A 15,966-nucleotide genomic window follows, 5' to 3' on the forward strand; every position below is an offset into this window, starting at 1 on the left:
AGGAAGGAAATGGGTAGAGATTGACTGTCCTATCATCTTGAACTGTGGATAAATGAACCTTTGAACTGCCCCCTGCTACAGTCTTTAAGGTCTGAATATGACAGGAAATGTGTTCTTTGGTGTCTGTCTGGGTTTGGAAGTATATAGATATATCTCAAAGGATAATGAGGTTGATAAAAGTTTTGAATATATCAGTGTTTATAATTGTTTATAATCACAGTTAGGTGATGCTAGTAAATTTTTTGTTTCCCTGGTAGAAGACAATGCTTTTAATGTTAAGTTTATAGACAGTAAATCGTAGAATTATAGAATGATTTTGGTTGGAAAGGACCTAAAGATCATCTAGTTCCAACCTGTGAAAGTACCATGAGAGAAATCCATGCTGGAGGTTTTCTGGCATCTTTCCTTGTACTTTATTACTTTGACAAGGGTGGAAAGTGCAGGTCAGGACTGAGAGCTCAGCCTTCAGAATGCCATACACTCCTCACTTGCATATATTTTGAGGGTAGACAGGAGCTGAGAGGGAAAGCTGGATCTTTCACGTTCCCTTTTGATGACTCCAGACTTCATAGAAGAAAGGTGGTTCACTGAGAGCAAATGTGGGGCTTGCTATCTGTATCCTTCCCTATCTGTAAAGTGGACACAGTATTTGGTTGTGATGTTTTGGGAATTAACAAATTAATGTTCACAAGATATTCATACACGGAGACCCTATTTTGTCACTTACTGATTATCATGATGAAATAAAAAACTACTCAATGGTATTATCCAAGTCTTCTGTGCAACCACACATGAAACATGGTATCTCCAAAAACGTTGTTCCTTGCAGCCTCTTGAGGCGTCTCAGCTTAGGCTTTTGCATAGAACCACAGAACAGTTTGGGTTGAAAGGGACCTTCAAATCTCATCTAGTCCAAGCCACCTGCAGTGAGCAGGGACATCTTCATCTAGATTAGGTTGTCCAAAACCAAAACAATGCTTTGGTCTAGGGGGGGGAGGGGGCAGCAGGCATCAGTCTGCATCTTCTGAAGACAACAACAGAGCTTTGGTGGTAGCTTGATGAGAAACTACATGTGAAGCCACTGCGAGACCTCTACTGCAATTGAGGTACAGTGGGGAAAAAATGCCCAATTCAACCATTCCTGAGTTTACCTTGTTAGGAAGGGTCTGCGTCCTGTCTGCATATAGCAGCTCTAGTCACCAGCAGTCAGACCTGTTGTGCAGTATCATGGAATCACAGACTGGTTTGTGTTGGAAAGGACCTTAAAGCTCATCCATTTCCAACCCTGTGCCATGAACAGGGATGGCTCACATTAGACCATGTCACCCAAGCTCCATCCAGGCTGGTCTTGAACACTGCCAGGGATGGAGCATTAACCACTTCTCTGGGCAATCAGAAGACCCTACCTGATCAAAATGAGTTTGATCCCATGTCATTTAGTACCTTTGTACCATGTCTCTGAAGGGCAGGATTTGCCCCACAGCAGCCAAGCAGTTGTCTGTCATTTCCAGCACTCAGAGAATGTCATGTGTGGACATATTTTGGATTCCAGCCGGGGTTTCCTGTTACAGTTTTTATATTTGACTGCTTTCGTGATTTGTGGAAACTTCTGCCAGCTGTCAACTGAAGAGCAAGTGGCAATCTGCCTTCTCAAGCAAATGCGGCCCCCAGGTTTATTTTCGGTTTCATGTTTGTTATGCTTACTGTAGGTTGAAAATCCTGGCATAATGTCTTTGACCCTTAGTAAGATACATAGTGATCGCCTGCTGTGGTTAGTTAGAGTATTAACTGACTTGCTTCATGCAAGTGCAAATAACAGAAAGTCCTGACCCACATAATAATCAATTTAGTAACCGAGGAGGTTTCATATTATGGTCTCCACAGAATGAGCAAAGGGATTTTTGATGTGATACAAACACTGGGTGCAAATAAAGGGTGGCGGGCTGTAAAAATATTACAGTTATTACAATGCATTTTCTCTTTGTGTCTCTCTGAGTTTTTGTTTATTTGTTCTTGAACAGATTGAAAACATAGATGCATGCCTGAGTTTCTTGGCTGCTAAGGGAATTAACATCCAGGGGCTGTCAGCAGAAGGTGAGTCAATCGGTGGATTAAAATTTCAATTTTAAATGAGAAACCTGGATTACTGCTTGTGATTGCAACCAGAACATGGAGTGTCATGGGAAATCAGTTTGGATAATTTAATTTTTTGGCAGTCTTTACTTCTTTTTTTTCCCCCATCTCAGTATCAAGGTGAATAAAATACGTATCTAATTTCCACAAAGCTGACTTGTAAAAATAATCAGTGAGACTGTACTGGAATTCAGTCACTTCTTTGTTTCTTTCTGTTAAAAATCCTAGAAATTTCTCATGTAAGTTCTGTAATGGGCACAGTACAGAATAATGTCATTATGTTATTTTTAAGTTTTACATTTTACAGATATTTAAAGTGAACTGCTGGCAGTTGTTTGCTTTTTGAGATACATGATTTTCTCATTCTTCAATTATTCTCTTACCTGAAGTAGTATCCTTCATTGCCTTTATGGTTAGAGGCATGTTTTCTTCCTCTGAAGGAATCCTGTGGCTCAAACAAGGAAGGCAAGCAAGGATATGTAGGTGTGGTGGGCTCACTCCTAGCATGATGGGAGAGAGAATAGGAGGAGGAGGAGTGAGACAACACATAATGAATGAAGGAAAGAGGATTAAAATCAAACCAAGTGATGCAAAGGCAGTCACTCACCATGTCCCACAAGTAGACACCGTGCCAGTATTGCTTAGCAATAGCCAAAACACCGGTTCCTTATCAACAATGGTTTAGTCAGAAATCCAAAACCCAACACCATGCACTTTATGACAGTGATTTGAAGTCTGAGCTGAAGCACACTTTCCCTTATCAGTGGTAGATCTGTATCAAATGTATGCCAGATAACCACTGGGGATGAACTTTATGGTGAAACCATCATGTCCACAGCTTTTACAGAAGTACATTACATTAAAAATAAAAAAAAATAAAAAAGTTTATTAAATTACTATATTATTGTATAATATACATTTCTAGTTAATAAAATTGATAGATTTAAAAGTTATTAAATATTACAATTTAAAATTACATTTTGGCAATTTGGAAAATGGCTCCAAGAATTCCTTGCTGTTCTCAAAAGAAAGCCTCCTACCTTATCCTAGCCTGTGAGATCTTAGAAGCCACTTCAAAAATGTGTAATTGAAATGTAATTTCACTAATTTTGAGGTGGTTTGTAAGGGTGGAAAGCAAAGTAGCAGGTAGTTGGTACACGTTGTTCTAACTTGAATATACCACAACTAGTAGTAGAGGAGGAGGCTGAACATTAGCTGTCTTTTTCTGTGGTATGTCCTTAAGCTGGGTTAGAACATCAGTAAGAAATATTTTCCTCCAAAGGGGAGCTTTAATATGGACACCCCAACTACTGCCTGCATTCTATGCCTTGGTAATTCAGTTAGAATAAGAAGGATTCGCATGTCAAGAAAAGAAAGTATGAGCTAAAACTTTTTACATCAGAAAGTTTGATTACCAGGAAATTATTAAAAAGCAAATGCAACTGGGTTTGCTGTAAAATCCAATTTCGACTTTGACCTGATATGTGCTTATTGTAAAAATACAACAAATTTCACATTATTTGCCTGTCTTGATATGATGCAAAATCTAAAAGTCTCAGCATGTTAGTTAATGAGAGAAGTGTCTGGGTGTACAAAGTTAAGTGTAGCGTTGTTCACACTGGGTTAGGGACAGCATGATAAATAGTCATTGTTCTGCCACTAAATCACAAGGCAGACTCAGCAGGATATATCCCACGGCTTAGCTGAATTTGTTTGTCTTCATTGCTTTTACACTGTCTAGGAATTAACATATTAAATCATGCAGAAGCTAAGAACATATCAGTAATGTTTGCTGTCAACATAGGAATGAGAACATTTGCTGACTACCACTAAATCGAGGAAAAAGTGACAACTAGAGTGGGGAGAGAAGGAATAGATTTTATAAAATAAGAAGTCTTAAATTCAACAATCAATTCAGTTTCCGTTGTTAGTCCCTCTGTAACTTGCTGTGGAAAGAGGGGGAAACTGAACAAGAGAGAACACAGAATCACTGAAAATGAAGAGTGCTGTAACCAAACGCTCCAGTGTTTCTGCACAACTTGCCAAGACCTGCTAGGTCAACTGTAGATTGTTTACTTCACTGGCAACTCCTCATCTAAGAGGAAGGAGTAGATTGTGATTACTTCCAAATGGGAATAAACATTGAAGTCTCACTTGGGTTGCTTGAGAAGGCGTATTTTTCACTAGCACATTTTTAGCGTGGAGAGAAGTGAATGATTCAAAATTAGATTTTGGACATCTCTTAAATGTTGAAATAATTTGAGACTTCATGTGTCTCATCCTTCCAGTGTTAAAAACCTCTGCTTTGATATATGCGTGCCACTTTATGCATAGTTTTTTTTATTTTTTTCTGGATTTATGCAGTGAAGATGCTATGGATCTGCAGTTACTAATGATGACCATACTATGCAACAGAGAGGCCCCTTCCTGAGCAACACAGAGCCAAAAAGTCTTTCCCTTCTCCAAGATTTTAAATTTTCATTTGTAGTTACTAAAGAAAACTATGACGATGCTGGAAAATTCTCTTCTTGCTACATTTTTCTTTGTTGCCCATTGCTGTAAGCTGTCTCTCCAAACCCATGCTCCTAAACTTGTTTCCACACCGAGGTGGGTTTTAGATTATGGGAATTGTAGTTGGCCAGCTAAACTTGACCCCCTTCACACAACATCTCCTCACTGTCAAAGATTTTGAAGGTTATGGAGAACACAAATGTGCAGTAGAAACTCAAATTGATGTCATAGGTAGGCAGCCGCACCTCTTCTGGGTAACAGATTAGCTGGATAACAACCAGCTGAACAAACCATGAAGCCATAAAGTGATGAAATAAAATGCCTCACTAGACTTTGGAACAACACAATTCAGTGTAGACTTTTGCCTCTGAAATTACATTCCCGCTCCTGTATGTAAATGAATTTCAATGTACACACTCTGCAGTACTGCAGTTCCTCCATTTTAGGTCCTTTAGGTCCTTTCCAGTGTCAGGGTGGAATTTTTTGTTTCTGCAGCATATCTATCCCCCAGCGTTATTTGAAGTGTACGTGGGTAGGACATTTCCCATGCTGCCAGGTTTTGATTATGCTATGTTGAGTACAGTTGTCTACAGTCTTCAAGTAATTGCTCTTTAATTATCAAACCATGCCTACAGATCTAATATGTGGTGTGGGAATTAATTATTTCATGCATTTTCCTTCCTTAAGCTAAGGAGTATGCAGTGATTTTTATTTTGTACTCCTGCTAGCCAGTTTGGCTAACAAGTCTGGTCTTGTAACTAGTTCTGGGTGGGTTTTTTTCGTCACATGTGCTTTACACAATCAGATATAAAATAAGTTTTAAAAAAGCAGACGCAGACAAGCTTGACTAAGTAACAATGATAGACTGTTTTTCTTCTTCATTGGTTTGCTTTGATCTGTGTTCTGTACACAGTGAGTAGTTTATGATTTACAGGAATTTCGTTCACAAGTGTTAGAGGAATCAGATAACATTTCTCTCATAGTCTATCCAGCAGACCTTTCTTTACCTTTTCTTTGTCCTGAGCTGATTCCCACCCACCCCCATTTCCACCAAGTCCCGTGTATTTTTGTGAAGACAGAGAAAGATGATGGGCAAGCAGCAGTGGTGGACGCTGTAGCTTGTACGGGAAACAAGCAGGGATGGATTGATCCTGGGAGGGAAATATCCAACAAGTAGATTTGTGGGAATTCTCCAACAAACCAAATTCCAGTTTCCCCTCAAATGTTGAGAGTGTTTATTTCCAATATACATGACAGTCATTTTGGGCTCCAAATTTCAAATGGGTGGGTGACACATATATCCTTATTCAAGTTAATACACAGAGTTAAGCTGAGGCATGGACTGGAGGGGACTTGAAGCAGGAAGCAGTTGAGACTGTCACGATGGGCAGAGTGCAGTCAGGTTGAAATACTCTTTGAAATTCTCTTTTTGTACAAAGCGCAGGCTCCAAGTGCATTACCTCAGTCTGTCTTTAAGATAAGAGGAACAGAATTACCTCTCAAAATCCTGTTTGAAGTATTTTGCTTAAAATCCAGAGGGAAAGAGACTGCTTCTTTTGAAACTTGTTTTTTCTTTTCATTATTCTTTTTTGGTCACCTCAGAAAAATGTCAAAAGCAGGTTGCTCTTCTGATAAATACAGCAGAAGATAAACAGCCATAGAGAGCAACAGGTTTAGGTAGATTTGTAGAATCGCCTCTCACTTCACATGAAAATCAGGTCCTCATTTCCAGTGCATAGAGTTTAAACATGCAGACCCATGGTAGTTTCTTTTATCTTCTGGCCTCTATTTGTGCAGTTAAACTTCCCAGTGCCTCTGAGTCTGTTTATTTTTGCTTCTGCCTGTGATTAAGTGCTACTTTCCTTACAGTTCCCATGAGTTCTTTGCTGAAGATAAGGAGAATGTTTTTTTTTACTGTGCTTTGCTGTCTTTTGTGTATGTTTTACTTTATTGTGTACTTCCATCCCTGTCCTCCCTAGCTAACCACAGGTGGATTAGAGAAGGAACCTGCCTGATGCATATGCTGATGGCAGGGGCAGAAGGCTGAGTTTGAGGCATGGCACTGTATGGGAGCAGGAGTAGACTGCAGAAAGGGAAAACATGCAGGAGTCTTTGGGACCCCGCTATTCAGGACGAGACTAAAATTGGCTAAGAAAACAAAGGAAGACAAAAACTTCAAGTTCAAGGGCCCTGGGATTTATAATCATTTAAACAAGGGAATGGGGGCAGTGATGGGAGAGAACACTGGGGAGGCGGCTGGGTTCTGGGGAGGCAAAAATGGGTGAGGAGATTTAGTCAAGAATGGGAGAGGGAAGGAGAGGAATATCCTGGGTCCGGGTAATGACGAGGACCATTTAGATATGGTGTAAGAGTCTCTGGGGAGATGGGCACAAGCCAAAACAAAATTAAAGAAGGGAGGAAATATACAATAGGTTAGTGTGTGGGAAAAAGAGGTACACTGAGGTACGGGTAGAAAAGAAGACCAAAGCTGGAAGCTGGTATAGAAAGCGGAGTAAAATTTTGTGATGAGCCTGAGATTTGTTGTGTAAAGGGCTTGGGGTTAAGATGTGAGCAGAAATGTGGCCAGGAGAGCGAATAAAGGGTAGAGCAGGGCTCATCACAAAGAGCAACCTTTCAGCCAGAACTGAGAAAAGAAATTGAGGTTATGGTTCTCACCTTTGTGCTTGGCTGCTGGCCACTTGGCAGATACCCTTTTCTTCCCCTCTTGCACTAATCCATGGAGAGGGATTTAAAACTAAAGGGCAGCACTAAGTTTTATTGGTTTGAGTGGCCTATATAGTGCATGGAACAGTTCAGCTCTTTGATGTAGCACTTGAAATTCACTTTTTAATTTAGGAATTTAAACATGATAAATAGGTAAGTCAATATTAAGGTTGTCTGCAAGCCTGAATTGGTGCTCTTGCATATTAATTAAGATAAAACAGTTAACTGCATGTTCTGATACATGGCTTTGGTATTTATAATTGGTTTTACATCCCCGCATTTGATATTGCATAGAAGAGCAGGATGACTTTTAGGAACTGAAATGTTTAGTCATTCACTGTCAAACTATCTTTTGGTACCATTGGGTATCCATTCTTTATTGGCTTGTGATAGTATCAAACAGGTAATTATCTGGTTTAATACAGCTACTTTACCCTATGGTCATACTTCCTAGTGCGAAAGTTGCATCAGATTTTTGTTATGGAAACAATTAGTCTGATACTCCAGAAATTATATAATACTGTGCTATAACTGAGTAGTTTCTCCTCCTTGTGCAAATTTAGGAGTGAGAAATCATGTACTGTTGATTAATACACTTGATGTTTGGGAGGGATTGGATTTTTTAGTTACTTCAGTTAAAAGGAGCTATTTAAGGGAACTATTTTTAAGCATACTGGTGTTAACACAAAGACTATAGCAGAAATGTCAGACACTGTGCACTCACCACAGCAGGGGTTAGTTACTTATTTGTAGTTGATGCTTCCTGGTAATCAGCTGTAATGCTGATTAGATGAGCAGAAAGCCTATCATATCCTAAAGGAACTTGGTTCAGGCAGAATTATGAGTGTAGTGGCTGACCTGCTGTACAGTCATGAGTGATTGCTGATGCGTGACTTCTGAACATTGCCTTACAGAAATCAGGAATGGGAATCTAAAGGCCATCTTGGGCCTTTTCTTCAGTTTATCTCGATACAAGCAACAGCAGCAGCAGCCACAGAAACAGCAAGCACAGCACCATCCATCCCAGCAAGCAGCGCCTCCATCCCAGTGCCAGGTTGGGGTACTGCAGCAGCAGATCCCAGCATCACTCCAGACTCTGTGCCAACAGTCCCCACAAGCTGCGCACCAGTTCAAAGCACAACCAGAAATGCAGTCCAGGTGGGGAAATTGCCTTTAAATTGCTTTTTTTGTGTTTTTATTTTTCATTTTTTTTCTTATTATTAAAGGTCTTCAAAAGCCAAAGAAACTTCTTTCTTCAGTTTGACTCAAGAGTGTTGGAAATTGAATACTGGGTAGGAATTGACTTCAGACCTTTGGAAATCAGATCAGATGTGTTTAAATATGTTCTCTGTGCTGGAAGTAGGCAATCCAATAGGTGTAAAATACCTACTAGGCCAAGTCACCACAATATTTTATCTGTATTCCTTTTGCTTCTTTTTACTAGCAAAGCACATATATCATTGCCATTACAGAATATAGACTTTGGGCATCTGAAAACCAACTTTGGTTCTCAATTCACAAGAGTTTCAGTTCTCACTAAGAAGTGGAAGGCTCCAACAGTGGTAAAAGAAATGGAGCTCATCACGGTTTGTGACAGTCAAAATCAAATCTAGGCTTATTGGTCAAAAATAATCACTGCTGGCTTACATGAAAAATAATTTTCACAATTTTGTTGCTCCTAGATCAGAATACAGATAAATAAAGGGGGTCTTTGTCCCTTGAATGTCTTTAGTCATAGGGGTGCTCTTTCCAGGTTAAAATAAAAGCAGTTTATGATGGCAGTACCACCGTGAATGCGTGTACAGCCTCCTCCTTATCTGACCCTTCCAGTACTAGGAGAGTGAAGGTTTTAGTGCGGAGAAGTGGGCAGGATTAAAGGCTAAAGCCATGTTTGCACAATTGCTAAATTATGAAGGCTTTTTTTTTAAGAAATCTCAAATTAAGGCTTGTGTTAAAATAACATATAATAAGGTGAACACCAGCTTAAGTGCTGCTCTATGAGGGATATAAACAGTTTAAATGAAGCCTTCCAAATGAGACTACTCAGAGCTTATTTGTTTTTTCCTTATATCTGTCTTTATGAATCAGGTTCATTTTGGGTGTAAACATTTTCATATAATTGAAAACCGTAGTGTTGCTATCGTAAAAAACTTGTGCAGGAAGTAAGCACAGTAAAACAAAGTTGTATTTAAACATTTCTGCAAGTTTTCTATCAAAAATATGCAGAGATGTATGGGGCCATTTGAATATTGCTTCAATGTCCATTGTGTGGATTGTGCTGGGTTTTAAATTGGAAAATATCTAACCTGAAGATCTTAAATGTCTTAGTGTAGCCTCAAGTTAATTAGCTGAGATTCTGCAGAAAATGCATATAATGAAAGATTGAGAAGGAAGAGAGTGGTAAAGTTGGGGTTTGCATGCAAAATTGCATGTTCATTAATCTATAAAAATTAATTCATTTCAGATTGGAGGATCTTTGACCTGAAGTTATAATTAGGCAAGAAGTGCTTTTTTCATCCCATGAAGTCCATAAAGGCTCTGTCTTCCCTACAGCTGGTTACTAAGTTCAGTGGCTTAAAAAGGAAAAAAAAAGCAAACTTCCTTTGTTCAATGTTATCTTCCACTTTCTCTTTCCTATCGCAGTGCATCTCCCAGGGACTCATCTCAAAGCAAAGTCATCCGATTCTCTCTTGGTCAGAAAAAGTCCTCTAGGTTAGCATTTCTTCATCTTCTGAAAAGCATGAATAACCCTTTTGCAATATTTCTGGCTGCATGTTTTAGGGTTCCTGTTGAAAATAGCTTATAACTAGGCTGTTTTACAGCTGCAATGTGGAAGGATGAGATGTATTTTCATTCTTTTGTTATTATTTGGTTTGGGTTTTTTTCAAGATATGGAATGCATTCTGGCCCGCAAGAAAATAATTTGGTTTTCTTGTCCTTATCAGCTTTTGCTTTTGAGAACAAAACATGGTTCTGGGAGTTCTCTCCCTGCTGTGTTTAGCTCTCCCCACTGTGTTTAGATCTGCCTTATTGAAACCATTATGATCAGGCCAGTGGATTAGCTAGTCAGGAGAGCATCATGTGTACAGTGTGAGCCTGAACAGCACCATGTGGGTCTGCCTCATCAGAGCTCCTGCACTCCCCAGTGCTCTGAAGCTGGGAACTTCTGATCTCCCTTAAAATGATTAATGGGTATTTTAGTTGTTTTCCTGAATCCCAGCATGACTTGCATGTCAGATCATCTGACCATCTCCGTCATTATAAGGATTGCTGTGTTAGAGAAGTGGTTGATAATCGTGGTTACTTTCACTGTTATCATGTAGCATGATGTTTTACTAGGAATTTTTATATAGTTTTACATTGGTAAATTATGCTGGTTTTGCTAAGCTTGTGAACTGTTACTTATTACTTTTATTCAGCTTGGCAAGTTTTTATGGAGTTCTGCTGTATAATTTGGATTTATTTTCTCCATGTACTCCTATGACAACAGTAAAGATCTGCAGTATAACCCCTGTTAAAATGCTCCATGGTTCCCTTTCATGTTCTCCCTCGATCACAGTTATGGCTTGACAGTTTGTATTTGCCTAGAAGAGGTGGTAAAGAGAGTAAGGAGAGTATTCTCCAAGCTCAGTACTTGTCTCTCATAGTAGGACATTAGAAACATCTCCCTGAACCTATATTTTTTCCCCTAGATTTCACAGGCACTGCTGTGAAATATCTTGGCCTAATACCAAAAGCAGGGGCTTAAAATCAGTCAGTGAAACTGCAGGCTATGGGGAAATCTAAGAGAAATGAGATCTTCTTCAAGAGTGTTTTTAACACGCATGGCTTTTATTCTCGGTATGTTTTTACTGGCAGTGACAATACTGACTTGAATTGAAAACTTGTCACTTTTTGAGTGGTCACATGGTTTGAGTAGCTTTATTTTCTTGAAAATGTGACAGATTTGCAAAACCTGTGTGGGTGTGAGTGGGAGCCTTTTCCTACCCACTGATACAAGAACATTATCCCTTCCCTCCTGTCAAGCCCTGCTAGAAAACTCCCAGAGTCCCAGTACTGGGAGCTCTAGTAACCTTCCAGCAATATTTGGCCTGTACTCAAAATGTTTTATCACTGGGTAAAAACTGTTGCTCCTTCATAGAATCACAGCATCATAGAATGGTTGGGGCTGGAAGTGACCTTAAAGCTCATCCAGTTCCAACCCCCTGCCATGGGCAGGGACACCTTCCACTAGACCAAGTTGCTCCAAGCCCCGTCCAACCTGGCCTTGAGCACTGCCAGGAATGGGGCAGCCACAGCTTCTCTGGGCAACCTGTGCCAGCACCTCACCACTCTCACAGAGAAGAACTTCTGCCTAAGATCTCATGTCAATCTCCCCTCTCTCTGGTTAAAGCCATTCCCCTTGTCCTGTCCCTACAGATCCTTGTACAAAGCCCCTCTCCAGATTTCTTGTAGCCCCCTTTAGGCAATGGAAGGCTGTTAAAAGGTCTCCCCAGGTCTTCCTACCTGTAGGAAACCTAGCTCATTTCCAATTAAAAAAAAACCAAACAAACCAAAAACCAACTGTTGATGAACTTTAGTTTTACATCTTGGTGACTTCCAAGTTCTCAAGAACAGTGTTTGCCCCTGGTTTGCCTCTGTTTTTTCCCATGTAGTCTACAGTGGATGAAGTATCTCTGGGGTGTTCTCATTTACACTTTGATGCAATGATGAGTATGTACAATTTTCTATCACCTCCTGGTGTTGAAAAAGGCTGGATAAATTGAGGGGCTTATCTAAACGGCTTCAGCAAATTCAACCTCAGAACCATGGTGTGCTGTGCCAGATATGTGGTGGTTTGAGTTTGTAAATTAATTTTTGGGTTTGTATTTGAATGATGCCCTTGTGTCATATCCTCTCTTGAGCTTTGCAAGCATGCGCATGCAGCTGCTGACATTTTTGCTCTTTTCCTTTGTGCTTCTTTCCATATTTCCTTATTTCTTCACTGATCTTGGAGAAGTCAGTTTATTTAGGAAGCCCAGCCAGACTTCTTCCTGGCTTCTTGTCCTTCCCAGAGAGAAACAACAGTGATTTGGTTGGTTGCATCCACATTCTCTCTGACAACTGGAATTTCTTCGTTTTAGCCTATTACTGGCACAAGTTATTTAAGAGAGCTGGATTTTTGTGTTTTATATAAAGAGGTTTTAAAAAGATTCTACCATACAGAAAACATAAAGATGGCAAAGAGCAGTCCCTTTCGGTGCTACTGCAGGAAATGTGAGCTGGTTCTGTCTTCTACTGTAGGAGATGTGAACTGGTTCTATTTTCTAGTTGTTAATGTAATATCCTTGTTTTTCAAAGCAGTGAGCTTTTTCACTAACTCTGTTTGATATGCATTTTGAACTACCAAATCTTTCAATTTTTAATGTATTTCATCTATTTGGTATGTAAAAATATGGATTCATTAGTGCATGAAATGAGTACAAACATGAAAATGTATGAACTTTGATTTTGAAGGACTCAAGCACATATACTGTTTTGAGAAGCAATGCCAGTGGCTTTTTAGAAGAGGCTTCTTCCTCCCCTTTTGCCTGAAAAGCATGAAAGTACTATCTCTCCTTGTCTACTTATGGCAGAATCCTAACTATGTTTTCTTTTTTCCTTCCTAAATCTTGTAAATACAGGCTACAGTAAGCAAATGCTGCAAGAGATTGCCCCAGTTTAAACCAGAGGCTTACACCAGCTCACCGATATTGTGGTTGCCCTAAGAGGGAGCACTTAAGCTCTGCATGACTTTTAGAGGCTCAAATCGTTAAATCAAGTTTAAGTTTTATGGGTCTTGGCTGCTAGGCTCTGTAGCTTTCAGAGCAGAGATGTAATGTGCTTCTGTGTAAGGGAGTTCTTCACCGTTATTTCCAAAAGAAGGGTAGCCTGATGTGTCTGGCAAATAATGAAGTGTCCAATTACTGGTTTAAGAACAGTGGTGCCTCAGGTAGCCTTAATCTTGTACCAGTGGTATTGCTCCACTGAATTTTCTTGAACTGTTTCTGATTCATGGAACTTAAGAGTAAGTGACCGTTAATTTTGGTTCAGAGGGGTTTTTTTCCGATGGAAACCAATTCAGGCTATAGCTTGTTTGATGTATATTTTTCATCAGGGATCATTTTTTGATTTGTTCTTACAAAAAAACAAAGACCCTTATAAGTATATACTTGTGGTATTTATCCTTTTGTTTTCAGCTTATGCATGGTATTCCATAGTTTCTTTCCCAGAGTGCTTCCTAAATATATTTAATCATATTGTAATTCTTTCATCAGACTTCCAGGCCCCACCACGAGGCTGTCTGCTGCAGGCAGTGAGGCCAAAGCTCGTGGTTCTATTAGTGCCAACAGTCGACGCAGCCAGAGCTTTAACAATTATGACAAATCTAAGCCTGGACTTCCCCCTCCAACACCAGCAAGTAGCAATGACAAAGGTAAGCACTTGAGATTTTGGTATCCTCAGATTTTTCTTAATAGTGGCTTCATTTGGGGTGAAATTGAATTTTCCAGTAAGCTCCAGGAGCTGTAAGACTGTCTGAAGGACATGTGTTGTAAACATGACACAGTCCAAAAACTGGCTGGCTTTTCTTGAGAAAGGTATAGTCCTCCTTTAATATAGTAGAAGTTGTGGCTTGCTGTCCTGAACGTACATGCGAAAAATAGATTCAAAGAAAACATGGTTTTTCATTTTGCTTCAAACATAGCTAAGGAGGAATGTATTAATCAAAAAATAAGACATTTTAAGTAGTAGTTTGACAGGAGTGGAAAATGACCACTAAAGATTTCTTCAGTAGTTTTATATGATAAATAGTACTGTTTGCTTTGCACTCTTGTGGAAGAACCTGTAAATTATGAAAGTACATGATTTAAATCTCATTTCAAGAGTTGTATACCATGGGATTTGAAAGTAGGAACATGTTAAATAACTTTATAGATGTTGCAGTGGAACTGTGTCTAGGACAGTGTATCAGAAATGCAAAGTACTGTGTTCTCTCTGAAGTGGTGCTTTTTTGAATGACATTTACTGACTTTGTGTCCCCTCGCTAAGCTAGTAATCTGACAGCATTAATTAGCTTGAATTTGTAGCTCTGAGCTCTATAATGCTGCATTTACCAGTGGAGTTTTGGGAGATATGACTGGTGAGAACTGAGCAACTTGGAGTTATCTCTAAGTATGGTACGGTCAAATGGTTGCCGTGGGCTGGCAGCTGATTCTGTATCCTTGACAAAGTCATTGTGCTTGCAGAGAGAGATCAGCATTCAATTTCAGTAAGATCTTCTACAGTGACTTGGCAGTCACAGCCTTTAGGCTTCAGTCTCCTTCTTGTCTGTGCATAACTTCTACTAACAGTAATGAGGATTTTGCCTGATGGAAAAGTACTGGTCTGGTTCAACTTGCCTGTGGTTCTCATGCTTGTTTCTTCTTTTCAGAACATTGTGTTTTTCCATTGTCTGGAAACTGTTCTCTATACGTGTCATTAGATTTTTGGAATGCTACCCCATCTAGCCATTACAGCCCCAAACGTCATCTTGTGAATTATGGCAATGGAGGATCTTCAGCATCCTCCAAGGACATTCTGAATCACCCTGATCAGACTTACTTTAAGAAGAAAATTAAGTTCACAGCTGAATAACATAATTATTATAATAATGTAATAGCATAATGTGCTAATAAAATTCTACCTTGGTAAATCATAGAATCATAGAACACTTTGGGCTGGAAAAGACCTTAAGATCATCTAGGCCCAACCCTCCTGCCATGGGCAGGGACAATCAATGCTTACTATTTCAGAAGAATACACTATGCAAATAGTGACTTCACTGTAACATCAGCATGTAACAGTCTTCTCTAAATCTGAATTGGATCTGGCTTTCAGTTCAAAGAAAAAGCTGACAAGCTATGGCATGAGCAGTAGAACTAATGGAACCGTGTTTTCCTGTGTAACGTCTTTCCAGCCTCCCTCTATCTCCTCCTTGTCAATATTGTCCTCTTTTGATCATATCCTGTAACTACAGGATTAGGAAGAAGCAATGTGGGATGTGTCTCATCCTGAAGCATATGTTGGTTGCCTAGATGATTGGTTGGATGGGACTTTGAGCAACCTGGTCTAGTGGAAGGTGTTTCTGCCCGTGGCAGGGGGTTGGACCTGGATGAGCTATAAGGTCCCTTCCAACCCAAACCAGTCTGTGATTCTGTGATAGGATTCTATGATTCCAGCCTGCATATAGGTGGTCTGCTGTTAGGCTGCATTGAAGAGAGAACTTGAACTTTCTTGGCTTTCTCTCAGTTTACCAAGGTTACTAAATAAGGAAAGTAAAGTGCTGGTTTCAGTCTTAAAAAGAAGAGAAGAAAGAAAAGAAGTCCTCACACACAGAGACTGTGAACCCTCATTCTTCGTTGTAATCTATCTCTTCAGAAAGAGAAACTGGTTGCTGAAGAAGCACGCAACATCATCTGCTTCCTATGAATATTACAAATGACTGAAAGAAACAAGGTTGGGGTTTGCATTAACAGCCTATATAAGTTGCATTTATTACTCAAACTTTTGCTCTGGTCAGAATTTCCAGTCATAAATTAT

The 15,966-nt window shown here is 39.6% G+C and overlaps 1 protein-coding gene across 3 annotated transcripts in view; it reads left to right on the forward strand.

Moving 5' to 3' along the window:
• Window positions 1-15,966, forward strand: part of NAV2 (neuron navigator 2) — a gene marked incomplete at its 3' end in the record, with an annotated part of 419,083 nt that overhangs the window by 274,602 nt on the left and 128,515 nt on the right. For 2 of the 3 annotated variants that reach the window (XM_080619489.1, XM_080619488.1), the window contains exons 4-6: window positions 2,022-2,094; window positions 8,283-8,526; window positions 13,665-13,822. In XM_080619489.1, coding sequence (XP_080475615.1) covers window positions 2,022-2,094; window positions 8,283-8,526; window positions 13,665-13,822 — 475 coding nt within the window. Of the gene's footprint in view, window positions 1-2,021; window positions 2,095-8,282; window positions 8,527-10,011; window positions 10,081-13,664; window positions 13,823-15,966 lie in introns of all 3 variants that reach the window. The other variant, XM_080619487.1, reaches the window with a different exon arrangement.

This window comes from Psittacula echo (assembly GCF_963264785.1).
Source record: "Psittacula echo genome assembly, chromosome: 5".
Lineage (NCBI taxonomy): Eukaryota > Metazoa > Chordata > Aves > Psittaciformes > Psittacidae > Psittacula > Psittacula echo.